This window comes from Stegodyphus dumicola, chromosome 2, assembly GCF_044657685.1.
Source record: "Stegodyphus dumicola isolate Sdum_Otavi_A_Nest chromosome 2, ASM4465768v1".
NCBI lineage: Eukaryota > Metazoa > Arthropoda > Arachnida > Araneae > Eresidae > Stegodyphus > Stegodyphus dumicola.
The window spans coordinates 50,762,188-50,788,968 of NC_140769.1; the positions used below are offsets into that span (position 1 = coordinate 50,762,188).

Sequence of the window (26,781 nt, forward strand, 5' to 3'; positions counted from 1 at the left end):
CCTGTTGCTAATAAATGGAGCACGGTCAAGAAGTTCTGACTTCGAAAGTTCCCACAACCTTATCATATTGAAATCTTCAGCGTTTTTCATTTGACTATGTTTAATACTATAGTTACCCACCTAGTGTCTTTAACTTTTTTGTCGTGCATTGGATTTTATTTTTATGCGTACATAGGGAGCTTGTACATCATACTTGCTACAATTTCTTCATTTTTGTATATTTCTTTCTTATTAGCCAGTTTTGTGGATAACGCTTTGCCAAGGTTCAGGGTTACCGCAACGAACAAGGCAGTGTTTATAACAGGTGAGCGAAACTTCCATATTTCATTTTAACTTTCAAATGGTATGATATGGATGCAGATGTGATTAGGATGCAGTTGTTATAATAGGTAAATCCAGATTTTAGTCTAGGAGCATCTAAATACGAAGACATCCATCCTTACTCATAAACAAAACAAAACAAGTAGATCATTAAAATCTTTTCAATTTAGTAATATCAGTAAAATATTGTTTACCTAATAAATGGTTACTGAATGTTATAAATAATTTATTTAGTTTTTAATTTTAAATCATTATAAACTTAGTAAAACTAACAACTAATACTAGCCAAAAAAGGGCGTCAGTGATATTAAGTGACAATGTCTAATGATAGTTAAAAAAATTTTATGCGAGTATAACAGCGTAAGACAAATTTTTAAATTTAATTTTTTGTTTTAGTGCATATATATATACGTAAGATAAAAAGCCTCTTAAGTCTTGTGTTTAATTTGGTTATTCCCCTCTTGCATTTTTTTTTAATCCTAAATTGGTAAACTTTTTATAGTAGTTCTTCCAGAAGGGTGTCGTTTCACAATTAATTCTTGTCATATAATTCTTTTAGTGTAACTATATAGACGCGCGAACTTATATAACGGCAAAAGTGAAAGTCTTTTACACAATAGTTTTTATAACTATTCAAACTAAAATTTTTACTTAATCAATAGTAACAACGAAGGATACTATATCTTGCTGCTGAGATACATAATAAATTTACCCCTTCTTAATCTAACGTCATCAATAGCATAATCTTCGCTTTTCTCAGATTTACCTCTTATCTGTCTAACACGTAATCTACAGCCATTTAGTCTGTTCATCACCAGTCCCACCAGTAGCCAAATGGTTAAAACCGCTAAATACTGGTAGTTTTATCTGGATTCGAAACCAAGAGAACTGGATAGTTGCATGTTTGGTTTTCGAAGTTTTCCCCATGTGTGACTTGAATGCGAGCCATTTTCCCGTATAGAGTCCTCCATAAAAGCACCCCATCCTTCAGCTCTTTCTTCTTCACCAGTGGCCGAGCGGTAAAGTCGCTGAACACTGGTAGTTCGGTCCGAGGTTCGAATCCCGCGAACGGACTGGCTGCATGGGCATTTTCGTGGTTTTTCCCATGTGTAACGTGTACACGAGCCAATTTCCCTTAAAAAGTCCTCCACGAAGGCATCCCTCCCCTTAGGCAGATAGCCTTAGTGTGCTTTGCCATAGTTAAATAGACCAAAATAAGTAGACCTTTAGCTCTTGGGCGATTTGCCGTATTCAAATAACCTTATCTTTGCCAGTTGCAGTTCTATATATAAGTGGAAGTATGTTTGTAATTGCGGATAACGGGCATGTCTCATGCATCAGTTTAGATTTTTGTGTTTGCATCCGTAATGCTGTGTCGCAAACAAACAAGTGTATCAACCGACTTACGAATGCATCCTCTTTGTAATTATCCCTCTATCTTCATCCATACCATACTCTGAATTTCATCACTTTCCTATATAGGTAATGTAGAGAGGCGCTTAAATGCGTGTTCTTATACAGATCTTAAGGATCAAGTATCAGGTTTCGACCATTATACTTTTTTTAAACCTGAGGAGTACGCACGTATCTCAGTATCTTCATCAATTTTGGCGAAAATATCAAGCGTATTTTTCTTAAAATAACAATTTAATCTAATTGAATAAGGTAAAGCGCACGAGGGTTATCTGCCCAAAGGGAAGGATGATTTCGTGGACGAATTTTAAAGAGAACTCGCTAGTAATTACTTTATATCTGTGGGAAACTTCGAAAACACTAATACGATCCGCTCACCAGAATTCCAGCCGGGGCCAAGATGCATTTATTCAGTGATTTTATCCACTTAACCGCAGGTGAGAATTAAAAAAATAAAAGTGCAGTAAAACTCCATTTATTTGAATCGCTTTTTCTTCGTTTGAAGTCATTTAAAATTATGATCGCTATTAATTTACTTAAAGTACTTTTAAGTCTTCGATTGATTTAAATAATGAAAAATTGTAAAACAGCGTAAAATACATCTGTGTACACAAAAGTTTTTATGTCGCTTTTATTTTCGCTGCCATTGGTAACAGATATTTCGAACATTCGACATAATTTGAATTGCAAAAATTTGATGTTATATTCGAATTTGACATACAGATTTTAAATTACAAAAGTGTTTTAAATAATGCATTTGAATTATTAAATTAAAGAAAATCAGTATTGTAAAAATTAAGAAATCTAATTTTTTATACAATCTCTCAATTCAATTATATTTAGTAAAAATTTACATTCTTTATTTAAAATTAAATCATAAAAAGTGTGACTTTAATATGACAAAATTCACCGAGATGTTTATTTTCTAAATTTGGAATTTTTGTAACCCCCCCCTTTTTTTTTTTTTTTTTTTTTTTTTACTTTCCGGGAACAGTTGGTTACAAAATAAATTACAAGAAGTCAAAGCTTTTTTCCCCTTTGATGGAATTCACTGATTTTCCTTTGCGTGCATTTGTGTTCTTCCTCTTTAAGCAAATGTAAATTTCTTGTAAAGATTCAAATATATGAGACATTACTATGAGAAAAAAATTCACCGCCAAGTATTGTAGCCAACACAGAGGTGTGTTTGGATCCCATATCTTCGTATAATTTTGTATAAAATCTTGCATTCAATATCACACTTTTTATAACATACATGCAGAATGAAAAACAAGAAACAGGTATATAGGCAAGGGGGGGGAAGAGAAAAATTTTAAATTATTCAGAATTTAACGGCCGGCCAAAAAGGCTTAAGGTTTTTTTTTTTTTTTTTTCTTTTTTTTTTTTTTTTTACTCTCTCTCTCTCTGAGCTCGCAGTCTACCATTCTACTGTTGCACTCACCAGTTGTCTACCAGTCTGCTGTGAAGCCATTTCTATATATCTTTTTAGCTTTGCTATTAAGCATCATTTCACACTTACACTATATACAATTCAGAAGCAAAATTAAAAAAAAAATTAAAAGCAATATACCAGAATATATTTAGAATTCCAGATACAGTGTTAAGTGTTTGCATACATTTTTCTATTTTTTTCTCGTCTTTTTCTAAGTTCATCTTATCAATGTTCAATTTTCTTAGTTAAAATGGCTTGCAAAACTTTCTCTTTTTTTATATTTTTTTATTATTATCGTTTTATATATTAAATTTATTAATTAAATACCATATTTTCTGTGCTGACGCAACATTAAATTCAATTCAACAGAAAAATTACAAAATGTTTATCAACAGCATACCTTTAGAATTTCCGATATACAGTCTCGCGAGCTGGAGATAAGAATATTTTAATCCTTAAAGCATTATTACTGCTCATTTTGAAGTCGTTGAGTTTGTTAATCAAAAATTCATTAAAAGTTTATGAAATATAAAATCCGAAATTCAAAATTCGGGCTCCCAGGTACACAGAATGGAGAACAACGTTATTCAAAATTTGATGGCTCTAGGTACCGTTGTTTCTTCACAATGCCAGGAAAAATACATACATACATGCAGATTTTTCATTATTTAATTTTTTTTAATAATACAGGGCAATAATATTTGGTGGCAACATTTTGAAAAATGATACAGCCGTTTACAATGGACGATGCGAAATCGTTTTCGAGAATAATAGTCCATTCGGCCTAATGCTCTACTAGGCCAGCACCTCTGTGATACAATAGGCTATTAATATTTTTGAACGAGGTGATTTAAAAATTAAATTAAGCAATTTTATAACAAATACTTTTTAAAAACGCATCATTACATTAAGCACAGCCATCACATTAATTATAATAGACATTTATACAGTTAGAATCTGTTATTTGTTTGTGAAAACATGTTTGTATTTGTAAAATTAAAAATAATACTAATATAATAAAAATAATTGATCAAAAATCTAATAAACCATTTTTTCAAACTTTTGTTCACATTCTTGATCTAATTGTTATCTTTAAGTTATTTGTGTGCAGTTATTGATAATGTGATTATATTGTAGAATATAATCACATTATCAATAACTGCACTAGAAAAAAATTATATATTATAGATTATGTTATAAACTGTTTATTAAAAAAAATATAAGGAGGTTGACGAAGAAAACTGTTCCTTTAGAAGGGGGTCGATGCAAAAGAAAGGAAATCACTGGTCTGAAAAATAAACGTTTTTCCTTGAATCACAAACCAGCCGCCGAGCGTCACTGAACATTACTAATTCGACCGGTGTTCGAAACCCGACGAACAGGTTGGCTGTATGACTGGTTTTTATGATTTTTTCCTTGTATAACGTGGATACGAGCTTCTCTTAATAATTTTTCCACGAAGGCATCCCTCGCCATAAGAAGATAGCTCTAGAGTTACTTTGCCTTAATCAATTAACCTAACACGGAATCTTAAATGGCGATCACAGTGCTCATTTTCGCCTGGAGTTAGGTCAATTCTTTGGACACGGAGCTGCGCCTCTTGGGTTTAATTCAGTTCGCATGTGCTTCTTTAAGCGTATTTTGCTTAGAAATTCAAATACTATATTGCATCAGTTACTGCTGTTTAGTCTTCAGTTGCTAAAATTTCATTATTAATGTTGTGCGATCGTGTTATCGTGCCGTTTTCGTGGTTTTCCCCATGTGTAACGTGTATACGAGGAAGTTTCCCTTATAAAGTCCTCCACGAAGGCATCCCTCCCCTTAGGCAGATAGCCATCGAGGCATTGTCATAATTACACACACAAACAAACGTGTTATCGTGCAATAACGCTAATGGGAAAAATTACGCTTATATAGCATTGTAAAGGAAATAGAAATAAAATTATGGAAACTGTATAAAATTTTGTTGCCGCTGTGAAGGAAGTTCTGGCTTCCAGGGCGCTTTGGAAATAACTGGTCTAAAATGTTTCAGAATTCTGTTTTCTGGGGTACTAGAGGGCTCTGTATCCCAGAAACTAGTTCACCATTTGACATTGGAAAGGCATTGGTGGATTTTAGGTACCTTGGAATTTAGAAGTTAATATGATAAGTCTGATAACTGCTTGTGGAACCTCATCCTGGTCCTAGTGACCCTAGGGATTGGTACATTATCCTGCCGAAGTTAACGACTTTTAGAATGAAAGAAGGATACGAAAGGATCAAAAATTGCTTTACAAGAGGAAAAAGAAGGGAAAACTCTCATGACGGAGACCATTGATGAGAGTTAACATGGCTGGAGAGGTCTGTAGCTCTGTATTATCAACGTCTCAACCTTACACTCTCAAAATTTCAGTAAGAGAGGAAACTAAACCGGTTGGTCATACAACTCAACACAAAAGTGCAGAAGTTCATGACTAACGTTCTGAGAAAGGCCAAATAGCTGCTAGGTGAGCCACATAATTTGCTAGCTGATGTTTTGCAAAGAGGTAGCATTGAGATTAGATTTAATCTGAGCCATTATTGCCTTTCGAGTTGGACACTGTACGCCTTCACCAAACTGGTCATTCTATGCCTACCCCGAACATCGTAATATACACGTGGCTTCCATTTGCTAAGCAATTGAACGTCGATTGACTGTGGATACTTGCAGTCGACTTTTAATGTGTTTAATTTCAAGATCCTAAAGGTTATTTTAATTTCCCTCTGTTTTGCATGAAACAGTGCTTTTGCGATAAACATTGCTAAAGATATCCTATTCAGCAGTTTTCACTAACTGCGATACGCTATTTGAAGTACTAAATGTTCCCTTATTTGAAAAACCTGTACTTAGTTTGAATGTTTCATACTTTGTCAACATATTCTTTTTATTAGTACGTTTTCAATTCTTTAATATGCATTGTGTGTATCTTATTGATCAAAAAAGAAATCCTAATACTAAAAAGTGCCTATTAATAAAAAGTTTTATTCTAGTACTAAAAAGTAAAATTACTTCCTATTTACACAAATGAGGGGGGGGGGAAGAGATTTACGCAGAAATGTTTCGCTTGAGTGATAAAGCTACTACATTTCAAGCGGAAACGCTAATTTTCCGTAAACATGTATTATGAGTAGAAGTAAAGGGAAGTTAAATGGAAAGAAATAAATTAAAATATAACATGGCAACTAAAGCATTTAAGCATGACAACTCAAGTATAAAAGAAATAAATTGGAAAGTTTTTAAGAAAATGGAGACTTTTGTGATTATAAATAATTCACTCTTAAAATTCTTCCTAAAGGTGAAAATCTAATGACTACTATAACAAACTATTAAACTCAGAACTCGTCAAGTGGTTTAGATCACAAAACTCCAAGAGTTTGTCTCATCGAGTCCCGGTGACTATGCTAGATGGCACAGAGGTTTTCTTGATTTTTCCTATGCGTAATTTGAATGCAAGCCACAAAAAATCTTAAAGCATCCTTTCCTTTGAAGATAGCTTTCGCCAGTTTTGCCTTTATTAAAATCAGCCGACTATAAGACACTATTATGCAGTCACTAATCAGAACAAATTTCTCAAATATTTTAACAGTTCTTCAACAAAAATATTAAACGTGGCTAGGGAAGAAATGCTGTTGAAACATTTGCTGTTATTACTGCTAGAGCTGGGCGGATTTATGCACTATTTTGCCGTGTGCTTTGTTAGGGCATTCGACATTATATGAGATTTTTTGAGAGATAATAGGATTCTTTCGAAAGTTAGATACTGCGTCTGTAATTCTAACTTTGAACATTCAAACTGACTTTTGTGCTAAATGACTCAAAGAATCCAGGACACTCACAATACAAAATGAGAATGAGATAAATAAATTATGATATTTTCTTCTTCCTTTCTGCATGCCTTCGTGGTGTAACGGTTAGCTAACTCGGCGCGTATTTGAGAGGTCCAGGTTCGAGTCCCGGCAAGGGCTCATTTTTCCCTTCTCAAGCATAAAAAAATAACATAATGTCTCTACAGTGGCGCCCGAACTGAAAAGTGGTGGATGATGATTCTTCACCACCATGATTTGGCTATTGGGTTCGATAATCAGTAGTCGCCCTTTAAAAAAGGGAGTATATAAGGTATTTTAGACTACAGTTCTGTATTACTTTTGGCTAAACTTTTTTTTTTTTTTTTTTTTCTTGCCTCATTGAAGCCCGACTTAACTCGGGTAATGTCATGAACCATAATAATATCTTGTTTTTTTTTTTTTTTTTTTTCGCCTAAAAGCTACATCTAGTGAGCTATATCTGTAGATAATAAAAATGGTATAAAAAATCAAGGATTTTCGGCATAATTTTTAACACAAATTCGATCATTAAGCGGTTAAGAAAAGGGAGATAAAGATAAAATAAATTTCTAGAATAATAGTTGCGATATATTCTAACTTAAAGTTCAGTACCTTTACTGGTATCTTTTAAAGAATTTAGAAATGAGAGCAATTTACAAGTAGTTATCATTAAAAATATACAAAGCTTAGATAACAAAGGATTTAATGGACTGCAAGATGTTATTTCAATTTGCAGCGCACAAAAACTGGTGCAGAAAAGTTATGTGCCCTTGATGCAATTACATGTTTTGTTGGAAAAGTTTTTTTTATGTGAATTATAACAAAAATCCCAATTTTCTGATGAGTTAAAAAAATCGCTTAGAGAAAGGATTGATGTGAAACACATTTGTTATGCTCTTTCACCACTTTAATAATAAGAAAATTATGTAGGTCCTGATCTTCAATTATTACTAAGTTAAAAAATTATATCTGAATTTTCTAAGATGAAACATGTTAGAATTTCCATTAGATGAACTTCCATTTAGCCAGGATGCCGCATGGGATCTTAGAAGAAGTACCTAAGAAAATTCTTTCGTAATCTTCTTTTAGGGTCAAGAACAGGTCTGATTTTAAGCCTGGTTTTGACTGAGTAATTGCCGTACCTTGCATTAAGAAGGTCTAAATGGAGCGCGAATTGCAATTATTTGTGACAAAAGGCTCTTCTAAGCTTTCACCAGTACTTAATGCTTTCACTAAATGTTATTCCATTGACATTTGTTGCAACTCAAATAGTATTTTATGATATTAATTTACTTTTTTGTAGTTGAGAAATAATAATAATAAAATGTGAATGTTAGGTATTTTAAGAGACGTAAATCAGACAAAGCAAAAATATCCTTTGGATTTTCAAATGGTAAAACATTTTGTTCAAATATTTAAAATATTTTAAATGTATATAAAAAGAGAAAGAGTTTTTTGTCGTAAAATTTTGCGTTTCATTATTGAAAAGAAATATGCTTTTCTAATCTTTCCTCATTTTTTTCACATTCAATATAGATATAGATATAGATGTTATTTATACAAATTTCTGAATGCATGTAACCATTTCTAAAAATCCGTAAAGCTCCTTGGAAAATTTGTCTGAAATTCTGGGAAACAAACAAAATGTTGCATAGTTGAGAAAGTCAATAAAATATATAAAAAAATGTTCTTGGGTCTTCTTTGTATGCTTCATTGTTCCTGATTCTTCATTCTTTATTAAATTAAATTTTAATGAAAAAGTGTCTTTTAAAGAAAATTGTTATAATCTTTACAAAAAATTAAATTTTGTTTGTCAACAGCAAAAATTATTTGAGTTTCAGCACATTTTTCACAATTCTGATCGTTAAAGAATTAAAGACATTTCCAATGCTCAGAGAAATTTGAATAAATTTTACAGTTATTTTAAAAGACGTAATATTTATTTTTCAGGTTGTGATACTGGATTTGGGCATCTTTTGGCGCGGAGATTGGATAGTTTAGGCTATAAGGTATTTGCTGGCTGTTTGAATACTTCTGGTAAAGAGATTGACGAGTTAAAGTACACTTGTTCCAGTAACTTGCATATTATTAGTTTGGATGTGACTCTAACGAATAGTGTTCAACAAGCTTTGAAAATAGTACAAAATAACTTGGGGACTAACGGTAAGTTTATTGTTTTATGTGTCAATTGCAATATGAATATTACTATAACAGTGTGTATATTGCAAACAAATTTTTAAAATTGTTAAAATTAACGTGTGCTGATACGACTATAAACGCGTGTCTTCATTTGTGTAATTACTTATCGAAATTAATCCTAAGAAAAAAAATTAAGACTATGAGATTTGAAGTATGCCTGTTTTCATGAAAATGTGGATTTCAAACTGGTGCTTCAGCTACCCTGACAGTGTTTCGATGTTTTTATCTAACTGCCTTTATTTACTCAATTACTGTTTTACCTTCTAATCTGTTGAATTCGTATAGAGAACATTATGTATTTTCTGATCGAGGAACATAAAAAGTCAACACTGCCTTCATTGAATTCGAACAACGGATTTTCCAGTTGCTAACTGGATGCGTTGATAACTTCCTTCTCAAGAGCTCATACGATAGAATGAGGCAATTCATTAGGAATTGAAAAGAAGAATCTTAATGTTATTGTTTACTTAGTGTAGGGATTTAGTAGATGGTATTCCACTTCTTATGCTTTCTCATAAGTCTTGCAAAATATTATCTGTTTAGCTATATTTGAGCTTTTATATCTATAAATGGGTATCAATTAAGTCGAAACTATAATTAAATTTATTATTTACACGAAATTAGGAATTTTAAAGAATTTATTCTGTTACAACGCAAATGCCAAACGCAGCTGTCTGAAACCGAAGTGAAAGTTTCCTTTAGAATCATCCCCCAGAAATATTTCAGTTTCTCTTCTGCAAACAGTCTACTTACGCTTAATCCAGTTACGGATTAACCGGATGATGGTGTCTTAAAAAAGTTAATTTTGTTTATTGTAAAACAATGAAAAAAGTATTATCGACAACCGTTAGCGTAAAACAAAGCTGTCTGTAGAAAAGAAAGTGAATGGGATAACGACAGTGACAGTGTTAAAAGCTATCATTCTTTAAAAGTAAATTTCTCAATCATAAATATAAATTTAAGTGCACAGACAATCATCTTCAGTTTCCTGTTAGGATCTACACTTCATCTCTAAAGGAAAAAACTTTTGTATTACATTTCTTGTATCTTCATCCCTATTTTTCTCTGCGTTCTAAACAAAGGTGGTGTAAAATGAGTGTGAACTGAACTCTAGGAGAACGAGAACAGAATAAGCATATTTTTGAACACAATATGTGGCTAGTGACTATTAAATCAAAGTACAAAAATGGATTCTCTGATTCCACTCAAATTCTTTCATTGAGCTGTCAGACAGAGCTTTATTAAAGTCTGATGCTATGGCGAAAATTTGGAAATTATGGCTATTCGGGAAAAGAGGAAATAGTGCCATAAAATTACAAGAGTATATAATAATAAAAAGAAAAAGCAAACAGCAAGTGCATTGTGAAGTAAAAAAAAAAATACATTCAATGATAGGAAGAAACACAGAGGAAAAAGACTTCCCCTAAACAAACAGAGAGAAAGAGAACTTTGAATACTGATTTAATTCGTGTAATTAAACTTATTCTTCAGATTAAAGTGTTTGAAAATACCGGTAAATCGTTAATGGTATTTTTTCTTAATTATAATACTGGTTTTTATTCTCGGTCTTTTAAACTGCCATCTGATTAACCGGGATTTTTAGTTATTTGTGGACTGGGCCGGTGGTATTTATTACCTCAGAAAATCGAGATTGATCTAAAATTCGTGAAAATCAAACTTTCAAAAAGTATGAAAATTCCAAAAGGGATATTAATGAAAAATTCTTTCAATGGATGGCATTCCTATATTATTATAAGTAAGATATCGCTTTGAATTTCAGATTCTGTTTACGCTGTAATTTAAAAAAACTTCTGTTTGATGCAAGTTGGAGATAATTTTTCCCAAATAATACGAATTTTTTGACTGAGCATTATTTTTCAAAGCATTCTTATGGACAAACTGTTGAAACACTTAAAGAAACCATCCCAAGAACCTAATAAGATAATAATTTTCTACTTGGTAACGCGAAGTCAGGAAACTGGAAGAATTCTCCATAAAAAACGATGTGGCCTCTCTTTTTTTTAATTCAGACAAAATAGACGAAGTTAGGAGTAAAATATTATAGTCAGCGACAAAGAACTCACGAAAATTGGCATCTTCACACTTCTGGTTTTTGGTTAAAATAAATAATCATCATTTTTTATGAGAATGGCCTTTCTCTCAACATTATTCTCCAGCTTTTCAAAGCATTAAGAAATGTAACGTCGTTTGTCATTTTTTTGACTGATAATATTGACACGAAACTGTAAGCCTGTTTAGAACATCAAGAGCCATTAAGCCTATCATTGGTTAAGTGAATAGAACCTCTGAAAACTGATATTCGATCGGTATTCGATTCTTGGCGAAAGGACTGGCTGCGTGGCCGGTTTTTTTTTTTTTTTTTTTTTTTTTTTTTATATAGTTTATTATGCGAAATGTCGACATAATTCGGATTCTACGTCCTCCATCACTTTAGCCTCATAGCCCTCGTATTCTTCGACATAATCGATTAAATAAGCAAATAAGCATATGCCGTTAGCAGTGAAATGCTTTCTACTACCTCTTTACTATTTCTTTTCCTTTGTTATTGCATTAATGTTTTTTTTTTTTTTTTTTTTTTTTTTTTTTTTTGTATAAAAAATCTTGACTTTGGCATCAAGGAGGACACACATATCAACATCGATTCCAGCTTAGATGTCACATCCGCCGCCTGCCGAATAGGTGAAAAATTCAAAAAGAATTCATAAGGATTCTTTTGAGAAAAAGTTAAGAACAATGCGTGGTATATAATTATTTTTGAGAAAGATGGTTTTTGACAGAAATTTTTAAAATTTCTGCCATCATTAAGCAATAAGCAATATTCATAAACATTGTCTTTTGTCTTGAATATCTATATGCCGGAAAGAAATAAGACATTACACTCATAAAAAAATATACCTTTAAGTGGCAACCATTTAAAGAGAATCCCCTACATTTCCAATTTCAAAATAAGCTAGAAATATCTGTTATTGTGAGTTTCAATAATGTCGTGTGAGGATTTCTGTAAATAAGAAATGCCGTTTTTTTAATAGGATATCGTAGAACAAAAATTCAAAATTTATATGCTGTAATTAATTAAAACTAAAAAGGTGCCCCAGTAAAATGCATTATATATCTATACTTTTCTCCAGATAAAGCGAATGATGATGTTTTACAGCAAAATTAATACTACTGGATAAACAGTTCCTAAACTTTCCACAAGACTCTTGCTTTTAAACCCAACTACTAACGCCTTCTTAGCGTGCCTTCGTGGTGTAGGGGTCTGCACATTGGGCACGTATTCCAGAGGTCCGTGGTTCGATTTCCGGCGAAGACATTGCTCATTTTTCATCTTTCCTGCTTCCAAAGCTAATATCTCTACAATCTATACTGATAGAAATTAACTATTTTTTATCAGATTTAACGAGCAGACGCAAAACAAAATATGCTTTTTGTAGGGGGAATTATGATTCCGCATTTTTTAAAAATGCAATTTCAGTTAAGTCTTGGGTTATTCCTATGAAAATATTAATTACGATGTCTCTGTGAACATTGTACTCAAAGGTATGGAATGCTTTCTATTTAATCCATTTAAATGAATATTTTAGTGCTTGGACCTCTCTCTCAAACGGAATATATAGAAAGTGAGGTCTCATGGAGATGTAAGAACCCTACGTATTTACAAAAATTTTCCACTCAAAGTTAGATTCGAATAGAATTTTAAATCAAATTGTTCAATGAATTTAAGAAAATTCAGTACTTTTTTCTGAGATATTTTTCATTCAAAGTCATGTCTTAGAGCTATGTATAAGGATATAATGGCTTATAGCTGTACTTTTCGAAAACTTTGTATAAAGCTTTTATTTCGAAGCTTAAATGGAATGCGGAAATTGTGATTTATTAAGTAGCAGTATCGAATACAATATTTTTCTGTAACTGATAATATCATTTTAAACATTCCCTTTTTAATTTTTTCTCTTTTCAGAATTGTGGGCCATTGTAAACAACGCAGGAATAATAGAACGTGGCGAAGCTGAATGGACACCGTTGGAATTCTACCAGAAACAATTCGAAGTAAATACTTTTGGTGTTGTTCGCGTCACGCAAGCATTTTTACCGCTTCTTCGAAAGTCGAAGGGCAGAGTCGTTACTACCACTAGCGTAGGAGGTAAGCACATTCATTTCTTAACACCTCTTTCACCAGGTGTCTTCCTGTTTGCGCGGTTGTCAAAAACGTTCCTGTTTGCGAGAAATCACCAATCTTCATTACCCCCCTTCCAAAGGGGTTCCATAATGGGGGGCCGACTGGGCGTTGGCCTCTTCCGAAATGTAGGAAAGCAAAAATTTTTTAGATTTAAGAAAAGAATTTTTAAAAGAAATAATCGAAAGATATTTACGAAGTCTTTGTCTTTGTATATCTTTGCATAAATGAAGTACTGTATTTAAAAGGGAAGAGATGTTCAAACTCTGCAGTGATTTTGGCAATGAACTAAAATATCGTTTCCTAAAGTAAAAACAGTATTCTTCCGAAATTCTGCATAAAGGTGAATTATAATAAAACTTCAGAATATATATTCGTTGCGAAAAGAAAGGCAGATGAGAAGAAAATATACCTCGAATATCAAGGCAGTTACTGAGAAAGCTTTGTCCTAGCCAAAAGAAGCTTTTTTTTTCCTAGCTGTAAATTGTCAAAGTCATAATTCAGAAATATAGCATCTGAATCTCGATTGAATGGACTTGCTTTACTTACATTCATCGGAATATCCAAATACATTATTAGAAACCATTGATAAATTTATTAATTGTCAAAGGTAAATTTGTTAATTTCAAAGATTTAATTCAGAAATTCCAGAAGCATAGCGCACGATTCAGCAGTCATTGTATATATTTATCATACTAATTTAAATTAATTAATTATGTGTATATACTTGTTAGTAATTATTGACAGTAAATATAAATAGTTAAAGAATATATTTTAAATCATTTATTTTTATATACACATCTGTATTTGTATATAATGAAATTGTTAATTATTATCAACTTATTTGATATTATTTCATTTTAAAATGCTCTTTTTCTAAATCTCCTATTCATCTAGCTTCTTTTTTAAGAGAAACTGTACTTTATGAGTCACTTTCAATTCCAACTGTAAATGCGATTCGCAATTTAATTAATTCGTATGGTGGCAATATTAAAAACTTCGGAAACACTGGTTCAACAGTTGTAACTGAAGAGTAAGTACAATCAGCTTCTTTAAGGCAAATATCAAACGACTTTAGTTTACTCTGACGATGGATATTTAAAAAGTGAAGAATTCAGTATTCGTCGAATATTGCGATATTCTGATAATCCCTTAAAATTCGTGCTTTCGAAATCTCTGATAATCCCTTAAAATGCATGCTACGATTAGAAAATTTAATAAATTTGATTACAGTGTGACGTTATTAGATTTAATCAATGCAGCAAACGTGACAAATATGCAGTGCCCCCTCCCCGAGTCTCGAACCCTGGATCTCTCGAATGCATGCCCGAGTATGCTTCCAATTAATCACGCAGGCATGCGGAAAGGAGGCAGAAAATACCTTATAACTAAAATTATCAATTTAATAACAGAGAAAATTCAACTTTCCTTCACACTTTTCCAAGCTTAGGACTGGCAGTAAAAATACTTTGTTTAAAAGTTTAAAAGTTGTGTGATGTTAGTCACTTTCCCTTTATAAAAAAAAAAAAAAAAAAAAAAAAGTTATTTTTAGAGAAAATTTTCCATATGTTTTAATCAAATTTTTGTAGATAAGAAAGAGATAATAAGCACTTTCTTATATTTTGTGATGAGTAAAATTCTTGCATAATACGTTGGATTCTTTCCTCTTTTTTGACCACACTTGTTTTCCTTCTTTTCCCTTCTAAATTTACATAACGACGACCTATAAAATAATCACTTTCTTTAGCTTCATTTGTCAAAAATTTTATCAGTTCTAGAGTTTTAGGATGGATTTTCCTGATAACAGAATTTAATTTATGATGCCATCCTTCAACAATATTATTTGTCCTGTGAAATTTTTCATTTCAATTCCACATCTGTATAGTTACGACGTCATTTTAAAGCCACTGCTCAACAATGTAATCATGAAATGCCTCTAATCTTGCATTAGGAGGTGAACTTTCTTGTATGCACAGTCAACCATCATCGACACATTCCGCGGGTATGCATGCAAGGGACGCGCACATTCTGAGATGGGTTCTAATTTCTTCATTATGCCTATATTCGTTAACAAGTCCCAAGTCTTGAATCTTTCTCCACAGACAGTGATTTAAGTGGAAATTGCAACCTCTTATATTTAAGGAAGGAAAAATATTTTTCAGCGAAATTATAACTGCAATTTCAAAATCCATCACAATTTCTTTAGAATCCCAATCAGAAATATGATTTTTAATTAAACGAAATAATCTCTCATAAGTCTGTTTTCGCTTATCGGGAAGTAAGCAAAACAACACAGGAACAACAATAATCTCGTTAGAGGTACTTCCAATATCAACATGGATAGTATAAATTTGAGAGAAAAGCTTTGAGCAACTTTTAAAAGTTCCATCCATAAAGAAAGTTTTGCCGCTTTTCATTGCTTCCCTCCCCTTCTTACTTGAAAATACCAAAATTCGGCTATCTTTTAAATCATCGAACAACAAGAAACTAAAGTTATTATCCATTGCTAATAATTCATTAGGAATTTCTAAATCTTCCATACATGTAGCTTCTCGATCGTATCCTTCGGCACTTTGCCTAGATTTGTGTAGAGCTGTTTTAACACTTGAAAACTGAAGATTATTGGTTAATATGTCAAAGCCTTGATTGTATAGTTTTCCAACTTCTTCATTGTAAATTTGAGAAAGTGGAACATTTTCTTCTTTCGCTCTCATTTTTGCTACAAATATTTTTTTTTTTATTTTTTTTTATTTTTTTTTACTAAAGAAGGTGCTGTATCAGGTTGACTTGACATAAATAAATTGTTTCTTCTAAAACAACTTCTTTCTTAGTCTTAATTGAGGCTTTGCAGCTTTTAGTTTTTTCATTTATGCAAATCCAATAAACTAAATTTTCCTTATTTCTATTCCGAATTCGATATTGATAACCTTGTAAAGGGATAAAGGCTTTTTCCTTTTAGTTTCAATAATCTCTAAAACATCCATACTGATTTAGATACGAAAAATAACAGCTAATACTAAAGATTTTAAAGTGGAATGAAACTAAAGATTTCCAGATGAGCCTAAACTAAGACACGTCTTCAGTCTAACAATGTCAAGACGATGACTAACTTATTCACAAAGGAACTGCCTAACTCTTCTTAATGACTCATCCTGACCATAGAGGTAGGAAGTAAGATGGAGTTGCCTTAAACAAGTTTCTCCCGTACCCTGCTCTGAAGCACCGGCGATCCCTACGTGGTGACCAAAACATTGGGTCATTTACCATTGAGTTCAATGGGATTTGACGCGTTCGGATGTAAATATTTTGTAATTACGTCATAAATATACATACAAATGTATATATTTTCTTTTTCTACAACACTTCCTAAGTCTACAACAGTCTAAGTTCTACAACAGTCCTAAGTATATGAAAACAACATATTTTTAAACAACATTTCATTCTGAACGGAATTAAATGCTATACTTTTCACAGAACAGTTTTCTCAGAATGGTTTAATTTGAATGAAATATTTTCACAAGTTTTCGTTAATTACATTAGAAAAAAAAAATAAGGTAATTCGATTTTATTCGGTTAAGGTACAAAAATTAAGATCAAAGTTTATTGTATTATTAATATTAAAATTATGCATTATTTCTTTTCTATTTATAGAGCTTCTTCCTAAAATACTTTCTTAAATATGACATGATTTTTTTGGCTTCTGAGGCATCTTTTAAATCGAAAAATGTAAGTCAATTTATAAGTAATGCTCTATTCAGTTCATTTTAAATTAGAGAATTATTAGGAATTAGCGAAATACTTTAAATAGAACTTGACTTTTCTCTGAACATTTCTGGAAAGAGAATAAAATAAGTTGTTTTCTAAGTATTATTTAAAACTTGTAACTGAGTTATTATAAAATGTAAGCGTAATAATTCTTTTAATTATACTTATCAGATTTTTTTTTACCCTTCATTTCACTAATACATATTCCAAAACTCTTTATTACTTTCTTAAGTGCGCATCTCATAGTATTTGCTTTACAATACCTTTTAACAGATTGCTTTCCAATACGAACAATACTTGCTTAAATAGTTTTATAACGTATTTGTCAAAAGGATTTCAATTTATGTTTACAATTAAATATTATAAATTAGATACATTTAATAATTAGATTTCTTCACAGTATTTTCACAGTTGTTTATAAGTGAATAAATTCTTCATTTCAAATACATTTATAAATAATTTAATGAATATTTATGTATTTTGTCAAAGCAGATACATGCTTTTTGCAATAATATGCAACAATAATATATGGATGTGAAAAGAATTTGTTTTATTTAAAACATTTTGGCGTTTGGAAAATAAAATAAATGTAGCGAATACTCTATCAAGGGTATCGAAAGACGTATACAATTTTAAATGTACCGTAAGGTATTTTTCATTAAGCATAAAATTTTTCTTAAAATCTATATTTTTGTAGTTCAACAGCTTAGAATTTTATAAAACAAATTCATAATCAAAATCGCGCTGTTGTTAGTTATCGAAAAATAACCAAGATGTGATTTTTGCGTAAATGTCACTATACTATACAAACTGCTATTATCCATCACACTATGAATGTTTCTTTCATGCGAAAGTGTCCCTTTTTCGATTTGTATGGAACTGTCGTGTGTCGAAATACTATCAGAACCGTGTCAAGCGAGCTTCTGAATGTAAACAAAGAACACCCAATTTGGTGATCCCAAGCTTCAAAGTAGAGCTTCACTTCTAGTGCCGACTGGCCCCTCCTTCCTTTCCTACCTCCATGATTTTTAACCTTAACGAAGAAATCAGCAGCTAACATATCTTCTTGCTTCTACTCGCACATGTTTCCGGTAATCCGAAGTTACGGTTGTTGAGATAAAACTTTTATCACCCAGCTTGGCGATCTTTCTCAACATGGCTTATATTTCCTATTGCAAACGAAGGGTGACATTTTTTCCGTTCCTTATTTTGCGGGGACATTCTTTCCGTTTCCCTTTTTTACGGGTGACATTTTTTCCTACAATCTCAAAATGCTTGTTTGTCCAGGTAAGAAATGCTTGTTTGTCCAAGTAAAAATGCGGTTGGAATAGTGCTTAACCATAATAAGCAATTTTAAAACAAAATCAGCGTAAATCATAAAAATATCAGCAGAAAGGACGTTTATTTCGTACTGGCATATTTTCACGTTGCTTTGTTAGCGGATGCAGCTCAATCGAAATGGCGCTTTGAAATGTGATCCAAGCTAACGGTTTTCTTGCCTAAGTTTAGTTTCTGGTTATTTCGGTTACCGCCCAAAGGAGGCGTAGTGTGTTAGCGTCAAGTTGACGCATTATAAATTCTAAAGAGTTTAATAAAGTGTACTTTTAACCCTTCTCCTGTGTAGTTCCTACAAGATCTTACTAAGACTAATTTCTGTAAAGCTTATGAGGCACAATTTATCGAGGTACTTGTCTTCCTATGAAAGCAAAAATTTCTCAAGTTTCTTGTACTTTGAAAAAGGAAGCGGCAGTATAATCCTCGAGTTGCCGATTACGTATCTTCTGTACACTGCCGGACATTGGATTTCAAAACCCATGCTACGAAGCATATTGTGTTATTTTTCTATGTTTGCTTGTTTTCAACTTTTTCATGGTATTTCTACAGACCTCTTGAATCCTTTATCTTTAAAATGGCTTTGCTCTCTCTTTTTTTAACAATTTTTCTGCTTGGTTTACTATTGAAAGAAAGACGCGAGATGTTTTCCTTCCCTTTGAGAAAAATTGCAAGTTGTTCGTTTTCAACCAATCAGCTATCAGCTTGTTTGTAATCGAGAAGCAGTTTCGTCTGTGTTAACCCCAAAGCGATCTGTGGCGTCACCACCACGTCTGTGGTGACTGGCTGTTACGACAAAGCAGAAAGATTGTTCCAAACAGTTGTTCTTCCGAAACAAACGGGTGTGTAATAGCAGCCTAAAACTGAAATAGTATTTTACTTAATGGATCGACTCTAGCCAGTTTTGTTTGTGTTGTGCATTTTATATGCGCAAACAATCAGCTTATATTTAGCTTATTTTGAATCATAACTATAAAGTTTATGAATGTTTGCACCTTCCCCCCTCTTGTCTGTCTGTGTGTAGGGATTTATATTTATTTTAAATAACAAATTTTATTTAATTTTAAGCTTTTTTATAAGCCTTCATTCCCCTAATTGTCAAGGCCAGAATATTTAAATTTGGTAGCGCGCGTGAAGAAATTCAAATTCTACATTGAGGAGAGAAAGTTTAAATACGAAGTTTTAGAAGGAAAGTTAGAGAGAGTTAGGCTCTTGCAGTCACCTCTGTTGCTTGAGCTTCTACTTCCGGAGTTATTGCTTGTTTACGCGGCATAACAGCATTTACTTTGCTACCACTAGTTTCAACGCGGGTTTCAAAAACAGGCATATCTCAGCCATGTAGCTTAATTTCTACTACTTGTGAATATCTTCGAATTTTAGTTTAGTTTCTGGTTATTTCAGTTACCGCCCAAAGGAGGCGTAGTGTGTTAGCGTCAAGTTGACGCATTATAAATTCTAAAGAGTTTAATAAAGTGTACTTTTAACCCTTCTCCTGTGTAGTTCCTACAAGATCTTACTACACGTACAATTGTCACTTAGAAGATACGCAAGTGATTTTCACTTGTGTATTGTTACCTCCTTTTCCTCACTTATTACTCTAAGATTAAGTTTTTGTAAATTTAAAACTAGAGTAAGAAATCTATGAAAATTTAATTGAAGGATTTTAATTGCATTCTGTTATATATTAGCAAAATCTAACTAAATTTCTTTTAAATTTTCCTCATCGGCTTTTACACTAGTGCAACTGTAGGTGTCTAGTATTAGGATACAACATATGAGGTGTATCTCATTTGAGTTTGGTCTCTTTATCAGTTCGAATTCTTCGTATTTCCTGGTGTTTGTCGTACTGATATTTTTAGAAGTTTTATCCTTCGCAGCTTGAAATTTTTATCATTACAGATATTGTGGCGCTCTATTTTGCCGGCACATTTTTCTGATGTGCCATCCTAGGTAGTGTGGTCACTAGCGAGGGTTGATTGCTTGCCAGAATCAAATGGTGTGGTTCGACTCTTGCGTAAATTTTAACTGTGTTTATGTTAACTCCTTTTTTGTGGGTGTAATATCGGTCACTTCCTGTGATGCATTCTAGACAACAATCTGGGTGGAGAGGTGGTTGATGAAACGATGGATTCCACCCGGAGACGTGAAGGTTAAGCATTCTCGTCGAATTGTTAACCAGAAAGAGTCCTGTTGTTGGTCAAAAAAAGAAGGGGAGGGGGATTCCTCTGAGGCTCCAAATTCTTTCAGAAAACAATGTAATTAAAAATATATTTTTTAATTAAAAGACGCATAGTGGTTTTCATGAATTTCCATGCATGTTAATAATTAGAGTAGAACAAACGCATTCATGCCAAGCATCACATATATCCTCTACGACTAGTTAAAATAAATAAATAAATTAAACTGCTTGAACTGTTAAAATATAAACACACACATCTCTTTAATTATTATGTGAAATGCGCCAACTGTTTTTTAACATCCGAGTGAGATTATCACAGACATAAAATATTATAGATGTGTTTTAATTAACCCTTTAAGGAAAGAAAGTAAAGCTCGAATAAAACATCTTTAATGCGCTTCGTTTCGATTACAAGCCTGCCACTAAGCAATCCCTTTCATTTAGTTTCTATCGATTCTACTGTCTGTTCAGTCATTTTAATGTAACATTCTTATTTACAACAAATAATGAATATTAATGTTTAGACATATTCAAGATGCAAGGATATTAAACAAAATCATTGTGCTTCTCTTGTAACTCTTTTAGGATCAAAATCCTGAAATTCAGTGATTCCATGAAAATACACGAGTGATTTTTTAATGCTTTGAGAGAACGTTATTAAGCTTGAAAAATTAATATTAATAGTACTAATGTATGAGCAATCAATTGTCCAACAAAACAGTTCATTTCCTGTTACCATAAGATATAATGTTTTATAAATATTGAAATTACCAACTTAAAACTTGATTTTTCCAGTTTAATAAATGGAGGCACTGGTTTAGCAGTTTGAATGTCATAATTGTAATAAAAAATTTGACTGTTTTTGTATTTCTACTTTTTATGAAAATTAACCTAACTTAACATATTAAGTATTTCAGCTTTGAATTGCTCGAAATAATTTCATAAGTTACTCGGTAAAACTTATATCAAACAGATTCACCCCATTTAATTCGAAAAAGTGGGTTTCTATCGTGTATTCATTCATCGAATTTCCTTGCATCTCGCACTTTTTCTTTTTACCGCATTATCCTTTCTTTCCAGGTCGCTATACTTTCTCAGGTTTCGTTCCTTATTGCATGAGCAAACATGCAACCAGCTCCTTCTGTGATGGCTTACGTCTAGAGATGGCAAAATTCGGAGTCAAGGTTATTACAGTCGAACCATTTTCTTACAAGTAAGTTTAATTTTCGGATTTACAAGTAAGTTTAATTTTCTTACAAGTAAGATTAATTTTCGAATATGCGTTTACAATTTTTAGTTTGAAAAGCGAATGTTTGCGATATTATAGGCATGATATGATTCGTAGGTGCTTTATTTTTTACCATGATATTTTTAACGATGAAATATTAAAACTGCAATGTTTTTTAATTGGTTTATTTTTCAAGACGTTGTTTTATACCACGATATTTTAGAGCTGCGATATTTTCTCTCTGCTTTCTTTTATTTCACGACGTTTTCGTCCGCAATGTTTTTGCCGCGATACTTTCGATGGATGCCGGCTGTCTAAGCGCAGAAAGTGAAAATATATCACACAATTATTTACAAAACCCAGTACAAGGTTGTACATGGTTACAGAATTGGAAGAATAAAAAGTATTTTTATTTTATGTTGAGTATAAATACCGAAGTATAAATACATTTTTGTTTACTGCAAATAAATAAGCATAGAGCTGTATATGCAATAATGAGCTCGAGTTGAATACACTCGGTTTTGAAATTCATACACAATTAAAACTTAAAATTCAGTTTAAATTTGAACGCAACTTTTGCATATAAAAAGTAAGTATTACTTTCCATTAAAGCTATAATTAAAAATTACAGCATTATTCTGATGTATTAATGTGAAATAATACACTCACAATCCTGCACATAACAAAGGAGGAAATACACTTGACATCAGAATTGGTGAGATCAGTAAAGGCATGAATCATAGTTCTTTTAAGTTATGTCTCTCGCGTAAATTAATTTACAATAGTAGATTAACAGTTTGAAATGCATAATATAAATGTTTCGCTGAGAATAAGTAGAAAAACAATGTTTGTGTTGTAAGGATTATATTTATTTATCTAACATTTAAATTTTGAGTCAAACTTCCTTTCTTATCGCTTCTTAATTTCAACTTACCACTTCCAGGCCAGAATGTAGTTTTAGAATCACGTTTGAATGCAAATTGCGGAAGAGCTGTATTTAAACGCAAAATTGTACTATCTTAGCCAGAGAGAACCAGAGATTCTGGCTAGCACACGTCCGCCTTTTTAGACTACTCTATCTTAAGCTGTTATTATGCTTGGCCGTACTTTAGGCCTTTAATAGCTTCACAGTCAATTAGCGTTAAGGGGCGAACTCCGTTAGAATCTTGATAGCTTCAGATATATCTTTTAGTTAAGATTAGTTAAGTTTTAATTCTTAGTTTCCTAAGTTTAAGCCCGAGTGTTGGCTATATTGTTAAACTTCAAGACGGAGTCTGTTAAATCTTATTTGAATAATAAAGAGTCTTTTAACCCTTTCCAAGTTTAATTACTGTCTCACGAACTCAAGCGATTATTCGCCTACTAGTTCTTAAGATTCTTCACATTAAACTGTAACTTAAAGCACACAGTAGGAAATCTTACAGTGTAATTCGGTTACAGAGAAATGGGCTCCAGTAAATGATCTATGCCTTTTCGATTTCAAACGATGCGCTTCTCTAACTGTGCTTGGACCTTATTGTTGTAGTTAATGTTTATTTACACTAGGAATCAAGACTGAAACTGTTCCTTCCAGTAAAGTACTTAAAACAATGGATTTTCATCCAATTTACATTTATTAAGCAGAAAAGCTAAGAAAGAACGAAGAGATGCTTAATTTTCAAAGTGTGCATGAATTAACAAAGTAACGTTAAGACGTCTTCAGCTTTTCAATAAATATCCTAATGTAAAAAAAAAAAAAAAAAAAAAAAAAAAAAAAAAAAAAATTACAATATGATTTTTTTTTTTTTTTTTTTTTTTTTTTTGTCTTTGGCTCCCAACTTACTCTTCACAATGCAAATGAAGCAAAATGGGGAAAAGGTTGAAAAGATAATATATTTAAAACATTGTTTAAATGATTTGCTCTATAGAATTGTCTTACTTTGATTGCAAACAGTTATTTTCTAAAATAGCCTGCACTGAAAGATGGAGTAATTTTCCCTTAAGTGGTTAAAGCAATAGTAATTATTCCTTTCTTTCAAGGAAGAATAGCCAAAGAATTTTAAAAAACTCTGAATAACAATGCCATTGAATTTTTTATAGTTCTTTCCTTCCTTTCGCGGCTAAATAAACATTGTTTCAAGCAGCATTTATCTAAACCGTACTATCTCTATCAAATCCATATATTTTTTGTCGATGGATACAGAAAGCCCATGAGTTTGTTGTCTTCAGATTCAAAACTCAGTAATGAAATTTACCAATAGAAATTTTAGTCACTATTCACTCAGTATACGATTATTCAAAGTATAGCAACTCAATAATTATGCATTTTGGAAGATTTTATTTCTTCCTTCTGTAAAGTTTCAAAATGTAATTCATGATGTTTCAAAATTCAGATATTCAGTTCTTCCAGATAGGGAATGTTACGTTACGTTACGTCCGATGTATGAAGGTTCGTTGACGTCCAGTTAGTTAGTAATGAATGATACATTAAAATGTCTAATGAAAGTTTAAAAAAAGAATCAGAAACGCCACACATATTTTTGACTTGAGAAAAATATTATATTAGAACGTCTGCAACGTACAATGAGTTGACTCTTTTAAACAGAAGTATTGAAAAATCTATAGCTTAAAAAAATGCGCCTTTTAATTTTTTTGTGACATTCGATTAAATTGATATGTTTATGCTATTATTTTAGTTTTACTAAGTTTAGCTTTATACAGATTTCCTTCTTTCATACCTTGTTTCCTCACTCACTCTGTCAGTCTAGAGATTTACAAAAATTTTATGGCAGGTGGCGGTGCTTGTAGTTAGGACGAAACCGGTGATTCTGAGTAGAATTCTAGCCATATTGCTTCTGTTTGCCTAGAGGCTACCATCCATCAGAATAGAAGCTTCGAATACCATGACATGCTCGTGCTCAGTAAGCGTAGAAAGTTAATGTGCATTTCCGTCTCATCCAGACAATGTTCTAGTCTTGAATAGCGTTTATTGGAATTGCAAGGCAGCCAATATGTTGTAGATTAACCGCAAATTGTTATCTACGAGAAGTTGAATTAATTGTCTTTTAACTATTTCAGTTGCAATTTCACATCTAAAGAGGAAAACAGTTTTATATTAATCTTTACCTTTCGAGGTTTAGCTTGCACCTATTGCAACATTAAGAGAGAACAATAAGTCAGCAGCTAGTTGAAATGATATCTAATGGTTGCGTGCAAGCAAGTAGTTTTTAGTTAAATAATTTAATTTAAGTATTTATACACCTTTAAATGTTGCATCTTTATTAAAGGAAAAACTGAAGTTATTTTTTGTTATACTTATGATATGAATTTTTATGTAAGTTATTTTCTTGTTTCCTTTTTAAATTATTCATTTTTATCTGAATATCAGTCACTCATTCCTATATAAGCAGTTCTTTTTAATTTCTTTTTGATTTATATGCTTCATACGGCAGTCACTCATAATCAAAATTCTTTTTTTCAAATAGGACTGCCATGACGCACATGCCTACGGTGCTCAACAGTGCTTTGAATACATGGGAAAAATGCCCTAAAGAACTAAAGAAGGATGTCTATGACCAAAAATATCTTGAAGCTTTTGTGGAATCCGTGCGCAAATTTAATGAGAAGACGGCCTTGCAAAATACTAACAAAGTAGTGGACCTATTAGTGGAAAGTGTATGCGCTATTAGTCCTCATTATTCTTATGTACCAGGGGATTTGTGGTCCTTACTGTCTCTTTGGTTTGCAAGGAGAATGCCTAAAACACTTGCAGATTATCTGTTAAGGGAAACTGTCACATTTGATTGTGACGTTGAAAGGTATTTGCAAGATAAAACACTCAAAAAGAAGATGTCCTAGGATTTCAAATTGTACAGAAATATGAACTTGTTTTCTGCATTTGCTCTTATATGATTTATATTCAAATATCATCAGTAGTTGTACATTTGTAATAAAGTAAATTTTCTTGTTATTTGGTTTTGTGTCATATAAATTAACTGAAAAATGGCTTAATATTTACTAAGGTTATAAAGAAACATGTTTAACATTGATCAAAAAGCAGTTCTGCCAAGTTTTATTAATGGATGTTAAACATGTGTTCACATCAACTTAGGACATCACAAGTCCCGATGTGCTAAGAAAATACATGTATTGTCAGAAGTAATGAAGCCTTCTTCCTCAGATATAAATGAGCCAGTGGCCACTGCCGACAAAGAAAGCCTTGATAACAGTAAATGTTTTTAAAAAATGCTAATATTATATACTATCTGTCATCAGATATCGTTGCGAATACTAATATCCAGAAAAATGAAACTCCCACTAAACTATATCAGCTATCTGAGGCAGAGCGGAAGAAAATGTATCCGACTTTAGTCTACATTCTATCTATCGGATGACGATTGAATTCCTTAAAGTATTCATATTTCTACAATAGCAACATTTTTTAAACATTTCTGACATTAATATTTTGTTGATGTAAGTTTACTGATCATCAACGCTATTCAGATCGTTGACATATCACACCGGGTAAGGGAAGGGGTGAATTTATGCTTAGTTGTATATGCAGTAACAAAAGACAGTCTTATTGAATATTTGTTACACATGAAGAAAATGTGATAAGTTTTCTTGAACAATTACAAAAATTTCCTAGTTTTAAGTATATCATATGCGTCATTCACTATAAATAAACCTATATTTTGTTGAATAGAGAATCAACTAAGTTGATGATTTTAAAGTGAGTTTTGAACCACTAAGAACATCATGATTTAAAGTTTATACTAAGAGTAACAATTCGAGGTATCATAATTAAATATTAAATGTCTAAATTCTATTTATCATGCCACGGTTTTGATCATAATAAAAGGCATGCAAAATCTTAAGTAAATAACGCAGTA

The 26,781-nt window shown here is 32.0% G+C and overlaps 1 protein-coding gene across 1 annotated transcript; it reads left to right on the forward strand.

The window, feature by feature from the left end:
- Positions 1-25,859, forward strand: LOC118193067 (17-beta-hydroxysteroid dehydrogenase type 6-like). Its single transcript, XM_035364105.2, has 5 exons — positions 1-304; positions 8,960-9,172; positions 13,191-13,373; positions 21,763-21,895; positions 25,375-25,859. The coding sequence occupies exons 1-5, from the start codon at positions 97-99 to the stop codon at positions 25,745-25,747; spliced, it is 1,110 nt and encodes a 369-aa protein (XP_035219996.1). The 5' UTR covers positions 1-96; the 3' UTR covers positions 25,748-25,859.
- Positions 25,860-26,781: the final 922 nt, after the last annotated feature.

What these genes read in the sequence shown, in the direction of transcription:
- LOC118193067 (XM_035364105.2), top strand. Translation starts at nt 97, where the DNA reads ATGTTTAATACTATAGTTACCCACCTAGTGTCTTTAACTTTTTTGTCG. An exon ending in AAATAACTTGGGGACTAACG is followed by an intron (nt 9,173 to 13,190) that starts GTAAGTTTATTG and finishes TTCTCTTTTCAG; the next exon opens with AATTGTGGGCCATTGTAAAC. An exon ending in TACTACCACTAGCGTAGGAG is followed by an intron (nt 13,374 to 21,762) that starts GTAAGCACATTC and finishes CTTTCTTTCCAG; the next exon opens with GTCGCTATACTTTCTCAGGT.